General features: G+C 44.5%; 1 protein-coding gene across 2 annotated transcripts in view; it reads right to left on the reverse strand.

Annotated features, from left to right (window-relative positions):
• The window catches only part of LOC138481120 (glycine receptor subunit alpha-4), a 1,152,059-nt gene that overhangs the window by 428,167 nt on the left and 704,044 nt on the right, over positions 1 to 19,848 (reverse strand). For both annotated transcript variants that reach the window (XM_069613038.1, XM_069613039.1), the window contains exon 5: positions 939 to 1,021. In XM_069613038.1, the coding sequence (XP_069469139.1) occupies positions 939 to 1,021 (83 nt within the window). The remainder of the gene's footprint in view (positions 1 to 938; positions 1,022 to 19,848) is intronic.

Here is a 19,848-nt window from a genome sequence, read left to right on the forward strand (position 1 = left end):
GAGGTGGCCAAGTCCCTGCTAACCACCCATGTCTAGCTGGCATGTGGGTGGATGGAGAGAGGTAGTCTAGGGGGGGTATGCGAGAGGATAGTCATTATGGGTGTAGCTACAATTCGAATTTTTTGTCCTGAAAGGTAGCAGCGTTCTTATGGCAGAAGTGTTGTACAAAGTGTCATTTTAGTTGTGCATGAAAGCAGTCTTGCTGTGATGTCAAGTGGCGTAAGGTCGCGTGCCACCACTTGCTGTGATGCCACTTGAGGGTGGGGTCAAATGGCATCACTTCCTGTGATGTCAATGGCGGTCAGGGTCTAATGGCAACACGTCATGTGATGTCAAGTGGCGTAAGGTCGCGTGCCACCACTTGCTGTGATGCCACTTGAGGGTGGGGTCAAATGGCATCACTTCCTGTGATGTCAATGGCGGTCAGGGTCTAATGGCAACACGTCATGTGATAACATTGCAGAGGACACGATCATGTGATGTCATGTCTGCAACCTCTGGCATTTTGGTGAAATGACGACCCTGTCTAGGTTTCCTATAGACAGTGGCATTCAGAAAGGCTGAGCGCTCAGCTGCAATAAGAGAAGGGTCTTATCTACCTATGTCATGGAGTACTGAACGAAGCAAGGTGCGGTTATGTAGAGGCATCGTGTAAGTAAATTGCTCAATTACTGTTAGACGTAGTTCACAGCTTTGATTTGCGTATAGGTTTTCCACCAAAAGCCAACTGGGTCACTCGCACTGAGCTATACCAGAGTGAGCCTGTACTACTGAAGAGCTGCAAGCTGTTGAATGTGCCGGTAAGAGGGCAGGTTTTGGGATGAATTCACTCGGAGACACCAACGTTCCGTTTTAAAGTCAACATTGAAGGGGAATGATTGAATCTTCTGTTATTTTTTTTAGAACAACACGAGTAAAGAGTGTTCTGGAGTACTCACAGCTCTCCAGCTGCATAGTGCAAGTCTGGATGTCCATAGGGAAGTTCTTCAGGTCCATGGGGCAGGAAAGGATGAGCGTCAGCCTGTTAGAAAAAGAAAATAAAACATTCACTTCACTCTCCTTTTCCAATTAGCCCAAGTGAGAGATTGGCTAAAATGGAATAATGTTATGAGCATTCCATTAAACAATACTCACATAAGACATGTCATGGTAACATTCCTCGATATTTTAGCACAAAACTCATAAGGCAGTGGACAACAAAAAATCTTTGGTCCAGAGGAACATTTGTTAGCAGTCCTGCTCTAAGAGAGTAATTTGAACACAGAATCAACACATTTTGGGTGATCTGATGGTTTTTCCCGAATTATCTAACTTTCATAATGTTTCACGCAAGAGAGTGCTTGTGGAGAGGGCAGGCATCTCTTTCAGGGCCTTAAGAAATGTACCACAACCCTGCTGATGCCCGACTCCCTGCATGGGAGTGGGGCAGGTGCTGGTCATGTGATAGCAATAGAAAAAATAAGCATTAGCAAAGGCAATAGTTTATGATTTTGTAGTTGTTTATTGCATTTTACATTTATGGGTAAGAACGAAGTAACTACTTGGTCTCCACTTACTCATTAATTTCAAACATCTCTACAAGTTAGTGTTTGCGATAAATAACATTGGTACTAAACATAGTAGAAACTTCTCTTTGTGGCGATGTGCGGAAGTCTTTTTACTTTATCATTCATGTTATGTGTCAGGAAATACTAACTTGCATACATTTATGGCATTTCTAAGGGAAGCATGGTGATTTTAAGGGTGAGCTAGAGCGTCAGGATCAGTGGTGAGCTAATATAGAAGGGAGAAGTGGTGATCTAAGTTGGGAGGCAGCAGGCAGGATTGAGCATGCTAGACCACGAGCTAGGATGAGTGAAAGTAGAGGTGAGCTAAGGTGGGTGGTTTGGTAGGGACAAGCAGGGGTATGGTAGGGTGTATGCGGGTAAAGTGTGATGTGGTAGTGCAGGGTGAGGGTACAGAGGTGTAGGGATGTAGAGGAGTGGAGTAGTGGTGGTGGTGCAAAGTGGTGGAGTACGGTGGTGGTGTAGAGTGGTGGTGTGATGTGGAGGTGTTTAGTGGTGTGCAGGTCTGTTAGTTGGGGTGTGTGGGTGGTGGTGGTGTAGAATGTTGAGGTGAAGTGTTGATGTGATGTGGTGTGGTGTGAGGAGTGGTATGGTCGTGTGGAGTGGTGTTGAGGTGTTTAGAAATGGGAGGTGCTGTGTTAGTGATGCAAGGTAATGTAATGTGCCATTTGTATATTGCATTTCACCATTATTATGTTCACTACGCAATGTATGTTGAACAACCTCAGGGAACCTGAGCCCAGGTAGGAGAAGACATTTGAAGAGGTGCTAGTATGCGTGTATGCATATTGATCAAAACGATGATATGAGGTTTGGTCAAATCCCTGCTAGCCACTCATGTTAGGTTGGCATGTGGATGGGTGGTGATCTGTGGTCTGGAAGGAGTTGCTAGAGCGGGTGAAAATATTATGTGTGCAGCTACTTTCTCACATTTTTGTCATGAACAGTAGATGCATTTGTATGGCAGACGTGTCGTGCCAAGTGTCTTCGAGTAGTGTATGATGTCAGATGCGTGCAGGTCTGCAGCTGTACCTTCAGCTAGATTCCCTATGCATGGAGTGTGAGAAGTGCAAAGCATTGTCTACACACTAACAGTGACCTAGTATTAAAATGATGTCTAAACTCTGAGAAACCTAGGTTTAATTTAGGGGCTACATTATTCAAGCTCCTTAGTTCAGCGCAACGATTACCATCAACATACTTCTAGATTCAATATCTGGCTGATTTCTACATTCTTCTAGATTCAAACCATGGCTAAATTCTTCATACGCCTAGATTCAGTATCCAGGATAGGTTCTTAAATTCACCTAGATTCCATACAAAGAATATTCTGCTTTACACTAAATTCTATACAATGGCTACGTTCTAAGTTCACCTGCAATTAATACAGTTTCTGCATTCCACAATGAACTGGACAGTGATGGTTAGATTGTAAAGTACCTAAAATAAGTACAATGGCTGTATCCTACAGACACCTATATTAGAGCCATACATTCTGCAATCACCTGGTGCCGATACACTGGATCCACTATACCAGTCAACTACAGTGTTGTAGAATGGTGCAGAGTGATGTGGTGGTGGAGTGGGGTGGTGGAGTGGGGTGTTGGTGTAGGGTGGTGGTGTGGTACGGGATGTGGTGGGTTGGGGTAAGGTGATCTAGCTGACAGAGAGGCAACCAAAAAGAAAAATCATAGAAGATCCTGTGCCCCTGCTGGCAACAGACTGTTCTATAGTATGCCTAGAGCGATGTGAGTGTGGTTGAGGTGCTTATAGGACTTGAGGTGGGGGACACAAATAAATAAAAAAGGTCCTGCTTTGCATCACAATGCTTCTGGGGAGATATAAAAAAAAAGAAAAAAGGGAGCAGACAATGTTTTTATTGGGGCTGCTGCTTTGCAAATCATCACAGATCTCCTGCGTGGAGGCAGGCGGTGGGTGGGGAGAGAGACAAATACTGGAGGGGCCCTGCCTGTACCGGGGGTGCAGCAGTCAATCTCTGCAGTGCCAGTGCCAAAGGAAGATAATAAGATCACTGTCACAATCACCTTCCAAGGAAATATCAGGCACTGAGCTTCATGTTTCAGAACTCATGATTGGGAGAAATAAAGGTAAACCAGCTCTCTTCATGCCACAGGGTTGCCATTGCCATGTCACCCAGATATTCTGCTTCTTAAACCCCCCTTCCTCTCACTCTTCTGTGTGGCAATCCACTAAAACCATTCATTACTATGTCTAGTGCTTGCTGTATGAAATGCCCACGTTGGAAATATTATTGTTTTGAAGGTGTCCTACATCTCATGGGGAGGGCTTTTACAGGTCCTTTTAAAATAATTTTTTGCTGAGCTATTATTTAAAAAAAGCAACAAATCAATTGTGAAAGGCCGATGCTTTGTATAACATAGATCCCAAACATACAAAATATTCCCAGTACACATTCAAGAAAATTAAGTGTAATAAATGTAAATTAAACTCAAGTTAAAATGATACTACGATATGTTGGCCATTTGAACAGCTTCATCTTAACCTAGGGATAGACATGGGTAATGAATTCACGACCACGTGTTTAGAACAAGCCCAGTTTTTCCTAAGAGTGAATGTCATTGTAAGGAATTGCATCTGCAAGGGTGCAAAGCCCTGTCTTCTTTAATTTTTAGAACATCAAATGGTGTGGCTGATTCCTTCTCCAAAAGGGTGATCTGCTAACCAGATCCCCCTTTGTAGCAACTCCATGCAAAAAGCATAGTGCACTTGTGCCCTGCTGCATCATTAGCCTGACCCACAGCACCGGTTCTGCTCATGGCACAGAGCAGTTTCAAAGGTCACAAGATGCCCACTTGGCCACTCGACCACTGCAGCGACAGCAAAGTTACTGCAGCACAGGGGTGATATTTAAGATATGCCCTGTACCCAAAACTACAATGATAATGAGTACCCAATGTTGGTGACAGGGTAATCTGTAAGAATAAAGCTATGCCAGAGTTTCAGCGATACTTAAGATCATGGCTGCCATATCCCAGTTTATATGGCACATGTCTCAGCTCCTGTGTCTCAGCTCTGCTGTGGAAAGGAATGTGTATTCAGGTCGGACGGGCTAGTAATGCCATGCGGCAGGACAGAAACCCAGAATACCCAGCCTCTCTTTGATTCTCTTTGTGTGGTGCAGTAATCGCCCCGCAGAGACAGCCACACAAAAGGTTGCTGTCCTGGGTCCAGGTGTAAATGGACGTGGGAGTAGGATAGACAGGAGTGCTCTGGAAAATGGAAGAAGCATTCCACCATCTTGTGTCTCACTGTCTCTCTTTCCCTTTCCTGTCAACCCCACCTCCTCCGAAGCAAAGCACTTTGGGTAAAAGATCAACAGGGTAAAGTCCACTCCAGCCAGGAGCAGGGAATAGTTCCCAAAAACAGGCTAGCTTTCGACCAATCACCTGAGGACTTGTGCTCTTAAAAGGCATCTTGCACCCCTTCAGCAGAATTCCCTCAGTTCCTCAAAGAGCCTTTAAAGGATAGTTCCGGTACTTTTTTTTTATTGTCTCTACGGTTCGGCCATGTGTTTTTAAGCATAAATCGGTAGATCGTAGAAAACTTTCCTATGGACCTTACCCGACTTTTCGTCCATTAACGCACTCGAAATCAGCCGCCATTTTGTGATAATCCTATCATTTCCCCTCATCGACCTGGCTCACCTGCGTTTGCGGCACTAAATCATATCCCCCGCCCCTGAGCCTGACATCAGCAGATGCGTACCGCCCATTTCCCAGATGTTGCAATGGAAGAGAATGAAGTGGACGACAATGAAACACCATCAATATCACTGAACATAGCGGAAGACGATATCAGAGATTCTACCTTTCATGTGAGTGACATGTCCTCAACGTTACAGGCCGAACCAGCTGGGATGCAGAGTGACAGTATAAGGAAAGAGGCCAAATTCATTGTATTCGATAGTTGTTTGATTGATATTATTATTAGGATGAAATGTGGGCATTCGGTTGGTGGGGAAGTATGTGGGGAGCCATTGATTAATGTGACTCGTACAATTCGAGGCACTAACCTTAAAATACATGCCACCTGTACAAAATATCATCCTTTCTCATGGTCTGCACAACCCATGCTGGGGCAACTGCCAGCTGGCAATCTACTTTGTGCAGCGGCCGCACTTTTTAGTGGTTCAAGTTTTAAAAAGTTAGAGTATTTCTTTCAGTTTGTGGGAATCCATTTCATTGCGAAAACTCAGTTCTACAAATACCAAATCGATTATCTATTTCCAGCCATTAGCGAAGCTTAGAGAATGGAAAAAATGTCTATTGATAGTACATTCGCGGGCAAACGGTTCAGGCTAGCCGGTGATGGACAGTGCGACAGCCCAGGATTTTCAGCCAAGTACTGCACCTACCACTTTCAGGACATGGAAAGTAAGAAAATTGTGAGTTCGGTGGTTGTGCAGGTGTCACAAAGTACATCCTCAGTGGCCATGGAGAAAGTTGGCTTTGTAGCATCATTGCAAGAACTACAATCGCGGGGAATGGTGATCGACCTGATAGCCACGGACAGACACGTTTCAATTGCCAAGACAATGAGAGAAGAGTACAAAAATATAAATCACCAATTTGACGTGTGGCATCTTGCAAAAACAATCAATAAAAAAATGTCGGCTGCAGGTAAAAAAAAAGATATGCAAGGTATTTCACAGTGGTCCAAGTCAATCAGCAACCATCTTTGGTGGAGCTCAAAAGCATGTGGAGGGTCGTTGGAAATTCTACTGGAAAAATGGCGGTCAGTAATGCTACACTGTAGCAACGTTCACCGCTGGACCACAAACCAACATTTCCACAATTGTGAACATGGCCATTTGTCCACAGAGGAGGCACGGAAGAAGAAGTGGTTGATTCCTTCATCACCGACTCACAAAGCCATTGAAAAGATTGTATTTGATAAAACTATAACAAGAGATTTGAGGGGACTCACGGAATTCTGCCACACAGGAGATTTGGAGGTGTTCCACAATATGTGCCTAAAGTACAGGCCAAAACGATTGCATTTTGGCATGGAGGGCATGATAAATCGGACTCTTCTAGCGGTCTTGTCACATAACCATAATGTTGGCCGTCAACAAAGTAGGACGAACGGAACTTTAGGGACGCTTCGCTACAATAAGGCCTTGACTAAAAGAAGTAAACAATGGGTGATCAAACCAGTGTTTCAGGATATGCAATATGAGTTTATTGAGAGACTTATTGTTGATGTCCTAGATTGGCACATACATGGAGTTGTGAACGAACCTGTGCAGGGGACAACTGCATTGCCACCCAACATTGCCTCTGTTCCATGTCCACCTAAAGCAGAGCTCATTGAGAAAGACACATCACGGTTTAGATGATTGTAATTTGATTGTCTGTTCTCTCGAGTCTCCTCATGTTGCAGGCCCATTGAATATGTGTATCTATGTAATGTGTAAATAAAAGTGATTGCTCAGTGTACATGCAATGTGTCTCTCCACCCTTGCCCCTCCCTTCACCGTGCAGTAGTGCGAACCACCCGGGTGTCACCTGTGACTTTGTTCTCGAGTCTCCTCATGTCGCAGGCCCATTGAATATGTGTAGCTATGTATTGTGTAAATAAAAGTGATTGCTCAGTGTACATGCAATGTGTCTCTCCAACCTTGTTCATTTGCGCATTGAATTAAACCAAACAGTAATATAAATCATTTTTCAAAATATATAGAATGTCTCCGTATTTATGGTTCTCTGGGGCTGCAAATACACGCACACAAAATGCAAAGATGGAGTGTAAATTTCAAGTCCTGTGAGATGGCCTTACACTGAATGTAGCTAACTAGGAATGTGTGCTCGTTCAAAGTGAAGGTCAGCTGCTTTGATTTTTTGCTCGGGTGCCGGAATGGCCCACGACTCAGTATAAGGTTCTATTGTTATTTGACCTTGACAGGCCGGGACCATCCCGAAAGACTTCTTTTTGGGGGTGTGGTGCAATAACGTAAACGATAATGAATATAATTTCAGAAACGAAAGCCATTTAATGTTCGTTCATTAGAAGAAATAACGTCGGCATAGAAGGAGTGGTATTTCGGGGCTGCCCTACGCACAGACACAATGGAAAATGCAAATATAATGTAAGTAACTCTTTAGAGTTTATACCGCAATTTAATTACTATACAGTAGCTTTAAAGACGGGTTAAGTTGTACTTGTTCGTTCTATGTGGCATATTGTTTTGTACCGTGCACTATCTTGAGGAGAACCATCTCCTTTTACGGAAGCACCTCAAAACCTTCCTCTTTGCTTCTGCTTTCTCTCTCCCTCTCCCCTGCTACAACTGGTCCACTGTCTGCGACCTCGGTCCTGGGCCCTTCCACTCTCCACCTGCACTGCCTCCCTGTCAACCCCTGCACTGGGGGACTGTCTCAGTATCCTTGCACTGTCCTAGCTATGAAATAATTTCCCGACCTAATATATAAAATGAATAATTTTAATAAAGATCTGATGGTGAGACTAATTTCATTTTTTATGTTTTTAAAACAGGTACATCCTTCATTATTGTCTGTGTCACGAGTACCAGACACCGGCGTATGGCTTTTACAGACGCCAGTTGCTTCTCCGCGTGAACAACGTTACCACCCTGACCATTTTATGGGACGATCGCCAAGTACAAGTATGCCCTTACGCGGTACTAATGGCTAGATGCAACATACATACCATTGTGGTGGCCTAGTGCCTCGTTGTTGGAACAGCCATGCGATGATCAGTGCGACCGAAGAGCTTATTTTATCGTAAACCAACACCCTGTGTACTGCACACAAACATCGCTTGCCTCAAGACGAACTATTTTGGATCGAGAGCAAATAAAAATGCAAATCTCTGAATATTCTCTAAACATTTGATGTCCAATAAATGTACTTTGCCAAATGTACAATCTTGCCGTTTGCTTTTAAAGCACAGTTTCATATTCCGAATTGTGGCGCTGTATTGTGAGATGATCTAAGACCCTGTGTACAGCAAAGGAACATTGTGTGCCTCAAAACGAACTTTTTGGAACGTGAGCAAATAAAAATGCAAATCGCTGAATATTCTCTAAACATTTGATGTCCAATAAATGTACTTTACCAAATTTACAATCTTGCGGTTTGATTTAAAAGTACAGTTTCATATTCCGAATTGTGGCGCGCTGTGTTGTGAGCTGATCTGTGTTGGTTTCTGGGTTCTGTGTGGAGTCGCGTAGAAGACGCCTGGGCGCGTTTGCCTACGCAGCGCAGTCACGTCACGGATAGAGGCGGGGAATATGAATGTTTTGATAAAGTCTGTTGCAGGGGCGGGGGATATGATTTAGTGCCGCAAACGCAGGTGAGCCAGGTCGATGGGGGGAAATGATAGGATTATCACAAAATGGCGGCTGATTTCGAGTGCGTTAATGGACGAAAAGTCGGGTAAGGTCCATAGGAAAGTTTTCTACGATCTACCGATTTATGCTTAAAAACACATGGCCGAACCGTAGGTACAATAAAAAAAAAGTCCCGGAACTATCCTTTAGGGCCAAAGAGACGTTCTGAAGATTCTCAGTTGGACTTCCTTTGAGTCAGTTGCACTGTCCAAAGCCCTGTGCTGGAGGTGAAGAAAGAGCCGTCCAAGACAGAAGGAAGATCTGTCCCCTAACCACTCCCTGGAACATTGGGAGTGATCAGTGCTGTGAACCAGGACCAAACATTCTGCAAAAGATCTTCTGTGCCAGAAGAGCAGACTGGAGTATCCTATCCTCAAGTCCTTTGTGAAGGGCTCACATCAAGTGGAGGGCCAGACCAGCCGAAGCACCCTGTTCAATTTCACCAAACCATTCTCTCTGTGTTCCCTGCATCATGAACAATAGAGAAGGTGCTGGTATCTGTGTTCCTCCAACCAGTCGAACTATTGCACTGGATCTAAACCAGTAAGACACTGCATCATGTCCTAGCAAAGGACGTCACCTGCTATACCCGAATCGAATCTCTGGAGGGATTACAACCTCAGATTGGCCCAGCTAGCCAGAAATCACTACCTCATTGACTGCACATCGACGCACCCTCGATCACAACTTCAATGACCATCGGCCTCCGACTCGAACAGCTGGAGCGTCACTCGCTGACCTCTCCCAGGGGCCAAAGCCCAACTTCGGCCTAGCCAACTGTGAAGCGTTATTAGGAACACCCCGATCTGCATCACTTGAACCACCACCGTTCGACTGCACAGAGCACCCACCCTCGACCCTACTCGACACTGCTTGCTGCCAAGGCCTCCACGATCCTCCGTGCCTAACTGAGCCAGATCAGCTAGCATCAACGTTCAAACCCGCGTCTGATGCGTCAGCCCACCAAGAACCGAACCCAGGTACTGTGACACAGAACTGCCCCCATGGTCCACTTGGGCCCAAGAGAGTGGTGGAGTCACAATCATCCCTATTTTCATCCCAATATCCTTTTGATGGTAGTCCTTTACCTACCACCCTTGGAATTACACTCAGAGTGCTACTTTCTCCAGTCTGTCGCATATTCTCTGTTCTTTCCTTTGAGGTGTGTTTTTGTATAGTAATCTCTTTCCATTCTACTTACAGATGGGGTGTCTTATTAAAGTTTTTTATTTTCATAGAGGCTTGATTGGAAATTCCCTTTTTTTGGACTGCGATACTGTGCTTTTTGGGTCATTACGGGTTCACCTTCACACCCTTCTTGAGAGAATAGCCTTCCTTCGGCCGTGTTACCACAAAAGGCAAAGGAGGTATAACTCTTGAAAGGTCCCTGTTTTACCTTTATGATTGCGTTGTGTTTTGGTTTGTGGAAGTGTGAGGGCTGAGTTGGCCATTTTCCCCTACTCATCATTGTACACCTAGGGAGCAGAATCCGATTTGTCAAAGTCATTTACAGAGTTCTTTACAGCAAGTTAATCAAAGAAGTCGAAACCCAGTTTGCACAAGGCGTGCCCCATTTCTCCAGCATGGTGGCCCTGTGCAGAAGAAAGGGGTGGGGGTTATCCCTCTATGTATGGACTTTAATCATCTACTTGGAGGGGGTTAGGACTGAAAACAAGCTTCTTAGAGCACCAGACACTAAGGTTGGGCAACTCAACCCCTATTGATATGAAACTTTACTCAGGAGCACCCAAAGCCAATGCCCAGAACAAAAACAAGATTTGTTGTATCCCTGGGCTGCCATTGTTGTTCCACAGAGGCCCAGTGTGGACAATGTGGGTGGGGCTTAGCCAACTTCTTATGTCTTTTCCTTTCTTTACCACAACCTCAGTGGGGAATACAGGGCCAGATTGGCCTGGGACAGACAACTAATAATAAAAGAGGGAGGGAGATATATGGAAGCGACAGGAAGCAGGAAGAGTAGGTTATTCGGGTGAGGTCAGAAGTGGAGGAGGTGGATGACCAGGAGATCAGCAGGAGGGAGGACGGAGTGACAGATTGTGAAGGTGATTCCTAGAGAATGTGAGGTATTGGCTAGAGAGTGGAAATTATACTGTAGTGTGAGACTGTTTGATAGTGTGGCGAGTGGCGTTATGGGAATCAGTGTAGGGAGCAAGTGTGAAGCATATGACACTGGGTGAAAAGAGGTTGACTGACTAGACGTTGGTGTGAGGTGGGTAGTAGTTTAGAGAAGGGAGCAGTAGTGCAGAGGGGCACAGGGGAAGTAGTAGGGCAGAGTGGTGATTCACAAGATGAAGTAGTGCTGCAGTGGGGAAGTAGTGGTGCAGAGGAGGAAGTAGTGGTGCAGATGAGGGAGTCTTAGTTTAGAGGAGGGAGTAGTAGAATGGAGGCAAAGAGAGGAGAAAGTAAAGGGGACGAGTGGAAAGGGCCTGTAGAGAGAAGTAAAGAAGTGGGAGAAGAGAGAATGAGCATGCTAAGAAACATCAAATCAAGCATTGTGTCTACAAGGCACAACCCCCACACCCATTTAGACCAGTTGCAACTGGTTGGAGTAGGGGCAGTTAGAATGTCCCTGAGGGAGTTTTCGATAAGCGATAAGGATAGGGGCTTTTAGGCTACTATCTCAGCTATTTTATTGTGTGGCATATTGATGGAAATACCAGCGCTATATACTAACCTGGGGCTAAAGGCCTCTGGGCTATGGAAGAGGTGCTTTGAGAGGAGAGAGAGAGAGAGAGAGAGAGAGAGAGAGAGAGGAACAAACCTAGGGCTCGTGGACTTATCAATAAAAACCCTTGAACAACCTTAGAGCATTGGAGTGATTATTGTGCCACCTGTGACAACACTCAAAGCCCAGTAAATTATATGGGCTTCTCCACCGACTTACTTCATCCCTTACCCACTCAAAGCACCAACTCTGGGATCATTTTGATATGCAAATGGCCCCAAGCTGGTGATGTACCCACCTGAGGTTGTCAGGAGGGGGCAGACATGCGCACGTGGCATAGGGCCTCACTGATTGCTCTGCCAAGGGCCTCTAATTGCACTGCACATGGAAAATGTCGGTATTTAATTACTGGCTATTCCTGCCAATATACAATAAATGATTTATAAACAAAGGATGCCTGGTTGGTGCCTTGCTCTACCCAGGAAGTAACAATTTGAAAAAAAAACAATTGAGCAAGGACATATGAACCTCACATGCAACTCAACACTGTATCCTAACAGTCAGTGCACACAACAAAGTGCAACAATTATTACAGCTACTTTAATTCTGATGAAGACATATATAATATACAATAAAGGCAATAAACATCTGCAAACATCAACTGTATTGCCTTTCCAATGCTTGTATTTAAGCAGGGGAATTAAAAACCTTTCTGTCCTACTGGTACTCATTCCCCACCTTCTTTGCCTTATCACAAAACACATGGAAGTAAATGAGTCTAGGTTCTCTGTGTCCTGGGCACAAGAGGAGGCACATCACTTTGGAGGTACTGTTACAAAAGTGAGGGTATTTCTAACTGCATGTGAAATGCGGTTGGAGCTGTTAGGAACTGTGGATCTCTGCGCTAGGTTGTGAGTCTGTGTTAGTGCTTGATTTACGGTAGACTGGTTATCTCCAGCTGCCTGTATGTGGGTTTCCAAATGGACAGAGCTCCCACAGTCCAAGTTCTGAGTATATGTTTTTTGCTGGGATTGGAACCCTTTTGTACGTTGGCACTGGATTGGGTAATGACCCGTTGTCGATTGACAGTACGTTAGTTTCTTCTTCAATAATGTTGTCCACCTTTTAGGCTTTGTGAAGATATATAGTTTTTTGTGTCAGTTGGTCCCAAACGTTAATTGTTTAGCATTGGTTGTCACTTGTGTGATAAACATCCTAGTGCGTACATTGTTCAAAATGCAAGTCATGAAGCTACGTGCTTAGGATTTTTAAGTGCCGACGCATGTTTCAACCAATGGTTTTTTAAGTGAGGTGGTGTTGTGGTTCAGGGTAATAGTGACATATAGTGACATTAGTGTACATGTTATAATACAAGTGGCGAGACCAGTAGAAATTAGTTTACATTGGGTACGTGACAGATGCACAGTATATGTGATGTTCACATTTCAGTAAAGTACGGTTAAATGTTTGCCAAATTGGCTAACATAGGAAAGACAATTGGCTAACGGTGGCCAAACCAACAGGATTTTTCAAATGTGGAAATTGTTCCATGTGCAAGCATGCTCTAGACAGTAAGACAATCACTTTTAGAGACAACCATCACCACAAGATCCTCGACTTTATCAACTGTAAATGTAAATATGTGATCTATGTAATTATCTGCACATGCAAGCACCTGCAAGTTTGGTAACACCATCAGAGAATTGCAAACCAGGATATGGGAACATCTCGGATCGCTCAAATCACAGGATGCCAAATTCCCACTCACACAACACTGGCAAGAGAAACATCAATGGGAACAAATAGAGGACATCAGATTTGTAGGACTCAAAGTCATTATCAAAGAACCAAGAGGAGGAGACAGAGGAGACAGAGAACTAAGACTGTGCCAAAGGGAGGCAAAGCTTATTTGTAAATACAGGAATGTACTGTTGGGCCTTAACTCCGACCATGAACTTAATGTATTTCTATAAATGTTTGTAACATTACATTACTTGGCATACAGGTCTCCCTGTCCGTACCCATCACTGATTATTCCCAAACATTCAGACACAAGTTGGCCCAGTCCTCCAAACCCAGCACACCCCTAGTGCATCTCTAGGGCCTACTACCCCCATGCTTCCAGACCCCAGGGGCACTGACCCCATCCCATCCAACACAAACTGGACCCCACCCCACAGGGGACGGGACTCAGACCCACTTATAGACTCATCAGGTCTAAGCTGCAAAAACACCATTATGGGATATCTGTCCCCTGCCTTCATCGGCAGGCCATACACCATAACAGGCAATCAATAAACTGAATACCCGTCACACCGGGTCTTCAAACCCTACACCCCACCAGGGCACAGCCTGGCATCAGGATCATTAATCCTGGTACTTATATTAACCAACCAACCCTAATGGGTTCCAGCCTCCCCTACTTGCACAGAACACTGAGCCTATCAGCCTTAAAGGAGACACCACTATGAAGAGTTCTTTCAGGCCAATTGCCTCTAAACAGCAACTCTGCCACGACCAACTGGTTCGGACAGGGTTGGCTCATCCGCCGTATCCCATGCAACAACAGAATATCATCTGTCTGTACACACGTCACCCGCCCACCTTGCTCGCAACTGCTCTCACCCTTCGGCCAATCGGCAGCGTCTGCTCTTACCTATTACTGAGAGCCACATACACACATCATCGCTAATCCTAGCAGATCGCTGCGAGACCGTCAGAGTACGCACAACCCAACCGGGAACGAGCAAGTCAACCACTCTGAGCGAGCTCCCCCCAGTCACCCCCACCCCTATTCTTAACTGCTAACTGCCTCCGTGACAACACGTCAGTACACGCTTACACAAGCTCATGTACTTCACTTCCTCGCCCGAACACTCAGGCGCATTCCCCACAAATCACTGCTACCACTTAGGCACTCGCCATACTTCACCATTACGGGACAACCTGCCCCTACCCACACCCCAACCACCTGACCAACAGGGCAACCCCAGGCCTCATGACACGGCCCAGACAGCGGTACTAACCGAGTGTAATGCTCAACCACATGCAATTCATACGTGCAGCGGATCTGGAGGAACAGAATGTGACCCTTCTACACTGTCTTCAATCCATTACGGCACACATTAAATCGCCAGGCCTTGAGTAAATTATGTGCAATCCTGGAGTCTCACTATTTGACAATTACGACTCATAGTACAATTAGGAATTACTACCGGAATGGCACACAGAGCCCAATGGGGATGCACAGACCTGATATGTTCACCGAGGAGGGCACAGACACATTTCTTCATGTTCCATGTTTCTAATTAATCAATCACCGGTTCCTAGCATTATTCCCTGGCCTCAACCCCAATTCAACATCTAAAGCAGCCCCTGTACTCTTAATGACAAGCTCAAACACATTGAATATACCTAGGAAGAAGAGAAATAGATAGGACCCTAGCAGAGAACACACAGCCCTCGGCCCCTCAGAGACAATCGATTCCTTTGTAACCCTCACCCCACACCAAGGTCTTAACTGCCATCAGGCACACCCAGCTAGCCGCGCATTACGGGTCATGTAAACAACCTTGTCTATCCGAACTATATGTCACTCATATGCAATAATGATGAAATTTCGCAAACATTTAACCATACTTTACTGAAATGTGAACATCACATATACTGTACATCTGTCACGTACCCGATGTAAACTAATTTCTACTGGTCTCGCCACTTGTATTATAACATGAACACTAATGTCACTCAGGAGAGGCGTCTTTTTGTACAAGACAAGCGTTTTGGTAGAGGGGGGAAATAAGAGGTAAGCTATTGGCAAATAAACTTAAGGGATATATGCATCGGTCTGTAATTAAGAATATAACACATGATGATGGTATCTCTGTCCTGACGAAAATACAATATTATTAGTCTCTATGTTCTGAGACTTTGACACCTACTAATGGGGATCTAGAATCTTTTTTGAAAGAATGAATCTACAAGCGTTGATTGAAGCAGATAGTTTGGAACTTGAGAAAGAGGTTTCTGGGGTTGAGATTCTTTTGGCTATTGGTCAAATGCAAATGAATAAATCCCCAGGTTTAGATGGCCTTCTGGTGGAATTCTACCGTTCATTAGATAATTTGCTGGCTCCAATTTTGTGCACTTCATATAATGCTCTAATAGTGAAAGAAGAGTTGCATTCGACAATGAAAGAGGCCCTAATTACCTTGCTTCCAAAACCTGGCAAAGATCACTCTAAATGTTATGTTATGTTATGTGCGTGCTTATTACGCGCCGGTAGCCCGCAGGCATCAGGCCGCGGGAAACCAAGAAGATCAGAAACACGAAACACCTCATTAAGACAGGTAGAAAACCTAGGGAAACGAAGGTCTAATGCTCATTGAAACAATGAGGTTTTTAGCAATTTCCTAAAACTCTGGTAGTTAGCTTCAAGCCGTAAAGCCATTGGCAATTTGTTTCAGAGGTCTACTGCTTTCGCCGGGAAAGATTTGCCCTGCCTAAGTGAGGACCTAGCCCCGGGTCTGTTCAGCGTGCCCCTGTCGGCTGATCTTAGACATCTTCCAGGAGCATAGAAAGAGAAATGTTTTTTGAAGTAGCTAGGGGCCTCTCCATATATGCATCTGTGAATTATAGTCATAGCCTTGAACCTGACTCTCTCCTCCACTCTTAGCCAGTGTAGTGCTCTTCTCCCTGTTGACACATGTTCTCTATTATTTATGTTTTTAACTATGCGAACTGCGTCGTTTTGTATGACTTGGCACTTTTGAATCTCCCTTTTTGTGGCTCCTAGCAGGAGAGCGTTGCCATAGTCAAGTCGCGACAGGAAGATGGCCCTAGCGATTGTCGCAGTGTTGACTTCATTAATGAATGGTCTTATTGCTCTCATAAGTCGTAGATAGTAGGTGTTGTTTTTCTGCAGGTATCTTACCTGTACTTCTGCGCCCACTGAGGCCTCTACCATCATCCCGAGAGTTTTAACATGTGGCAACACCGGGATGTTAGCGTCCTTGATGGTAAAGGACTTGTATTCATTCCCTAGTTTGCATCTGGCCTGTCGCGTGCCGAAAATCAGCAGCTCTGTTTTGGTATTATTTAAACACATCCAATGATGTTGCATCCAGTGGTCTATGATGTTATAAACCTCTGAGATTTTAGCACTGTCAGTGGTGTAATCACCAGTGAGTTCAAAGATGAGCTGCGTATCATCAGCGTAATTAGTAAAGAAAACGCCGATGTGTTCCAGGAGTTCGCAGAGGCTTCTCAGATATATATTAAATAAGAGAGGTGACAGGCTAGCTCCCTGCGGGACTCCTTGGAGCGGCCTTGGAGAAATTATCACCCCAATGTATTCTAGCACTCCGATCTTTGAGAAAGGATGATAACCAAGCCAAAGCCTTAAGGGAACAACCAACAATGTTGGCCAGTGCCTCCTGAAGGAGCTGGTGATCCACCAAATCAAAGGCCACGCTTAGATCGAGAAGCATGAGAACCCCTGTTTTGCCTTTATTTCTCAGGCCCAACATATGCGACTGGAGGTCCAGCATAGCAGATTCAGTGCTATGGGCGGCCCTAAAACCTGATTGTTGATTGTGCAACAGCTTCAGGTCTTCCACATGTTTTTGCAGTTGGTTTGTGGCAACTTTATCTAGCACCTTCAAAATAAAGTTTGAGTTAGTGATGGGCCGTAGGTTTCCAGGATCTTTGGGGTCCAATCCTGCTTTTTTTACTAGTGGGGTAATAGTTACCTCCTTGATGTCCTTAGGCACCACCCCTTCACTGAGAGATGCATTTACTATCTTCGTTAAAACCGGTAGGAAGAGTTCTTTGTGCTCCAAAATAATTTTGGTAGGCAGAGTATTCTCTGCACACGATGTCGGTTTCATCTTGGCTAGGACCTTACATAAATCTTTCTCTGATATGGGTAGGAACTTAAAACTCCCATTTGCTTCCGCATTAGTAGCTGCAGCTTGGGTGACAGGTCTGTCACAATCGGTTCTGGCTGTAATAATATTGTTTCTAGCCTTTTGTATCTTATTAGCGAAAGCTTCTTGCACCTTATCACAATCTTCTCTGGTAGGTGTATGTGGTGGTGTTAGCACCCTTGGTTTTTCTATCCCCTTAAGTATGTCAAAAATTTTACTATTGATGTTGGATGCTGCTTCAATTTCTTTATTGTAATAGCTTTTTTTTGCCTCCTTAATCCCCTTCCTATAAAAGTGATCAGCCCTTTTCTAATTTTCTTTATTAGTTTGGTTGGGATTTTGCCTCCATATCCTTCCTTTAGTTCGTTTCTCCTGTTTAAGATTATTAAGCTCTCCGCTGTACCATGTACGGTGGTTGTTGTTTTCCCTAACCAATTTCTGTTTCAGAGGGGCATATTCCTCCACCAGAGCTTGCATATGGGTATTATACTTCTTAAGCATGCTCTCACAGTCCTCCTTTTCCAGAAAGGACTCAGCAACCTTCTGTAGGCATGGTTTTAATATTTCAGGGCCTATATTTTTAAAATTTCTCCTCCAAATTTTAATGTGGGGATTTTTGATTCGTGCGGAAGGTGTGTTTAGTTTTATTTCCAGAGTGACCAAATGATGATCCGACCATATACATGGTTCGGTAACAACGTTATGGCACTTCAAGTTATTGGTAAAAATCCAATCTAACTGATTCCCTTGGGGGGTGGTTGGTTCTTTATTTACTACCGGGAAGCCCAGATTCTTCATGGACTTCTCCAGCTGTATTGCTTCCTTATCTTCGATGTTCCCTCTCCATCTATTCATATCTCCTACCAGCAGTGTGGAGGTGTTGGTCGAGATAAGCTTAGCAGATTGAGAAGTGACTTTGTTTTCAAAATCGGAGATTAGAGAAGGTGGTCTATAGAGGGTAATGATATTAAGAATATCGTTCGGTGAAAATGTAAATTTTAGTTGAATTGTCTCACAGCTAGAGCATACAAAATCGGCTTTGTATAGCTTCAAAGTGTCTCTGGCAATGATGGCAACTCCTCCGCCTATACCGTTTTCTCTGTTTTTGTTATATATTATGTAACCCTCTGGCACCGCATTTTCACACACTGGACCACTAGGGTCTTTCAGCCAGGTTTCCGTTACACAAAGTAAATCAAGGTCCTTCTCTTTGATGAGGTCATGAACATTATGGGCATGTTTATTTAGGGATCGGGTGTTGAGCAGTCCCACTTGCAACTTTGCTGTGTTGCCAATATTGTCTGGTTTCGGGGCTTCTGCTCTCTCTCTGTGTGTTATGGGGGGGTTCTTCGTCTGAAATTGGTTCCTGCTGACTACCGCCTTACCATTTTGGTCTCCATGGGTCAATGCCATGGATTCCTACTTTTCTATCTCTCCCCACCTGTACCTATGAGGCAGGAAGTTTCCCCCGTTCCTATGACCTACCAAATGGCTGTAATATGCCAAAGGCAGACGTATCACACAGAAACAGGCAAAGGAGGGACTTACGATTTAGGCACTCCGTGCACCTCCTTGCACAGACTGGAACAGACTGGGCCTGCCCGTGCGCGCCGGCGCGTTCGCGCCGGCTTTGAAGGGAAATTGGGGTTAGGAACTACAATCCTGCTGGGGATTGTAGTTCTATACTTCAAACAAAATACAGAAGTAGCGTTCGTGCAAAGCAGCGTGCTTGTGACCAGAAGGAAGTCACTGCAGGCTTCTCCCCCATTAATTACAAATAAAGCACAACAATTCTAGCACTTTCAATGCTCGTTACTATAAATGCACACACTATTTGCAAACTGAAACTACGCTGGTTAAAAGCAACAGTACTATGTGAGAACTACCATTCAATATCACTTCTTAATGTGGATATGAACATTTTAGCAAAGGTCTTTGCAAACAAGTTAAGTGGTTGTATTGGGGAAGTGATTCATATGTCACAAGCTGGTTTTACGGGCCATTGATATGGATATGACAATATAGGAACGTTACTCAATGTACTAGGCTCCAAATTTGATTTAGAATCAAAAGCGGTATTCATTTTTTTAGATGTGGAAAAGTCATTTGACAGAGCTGAGTGGACGTTTTTAGAATTCACATTAGGCAAAATGGGGTCTGGTTAGGTCTTTATTGGTATGGTTAATTGTCTACACAATGGGGCTTTGGCTAGGATTTGGGTCAATGATACTATGTCGGAATCATTTCCTTTACATAGAGTCACACGGGAGGGCTGCC

The sequence above is a fragment of the Ambystoma mexicanum genome, chromosome 5p (assembly GCF_040938575.1).
Source record: "Ambystoma mexicanum isolate Mex_15411 chromosome 5p, UKY_AmexF1_1, whole genome shotgun sequence".
NCBI lineage: Eukaryota > Metazoa > Chordata > Amphibia > Caudata > Ambystomatidae > Ambystoma > Ambystoma mexicanum.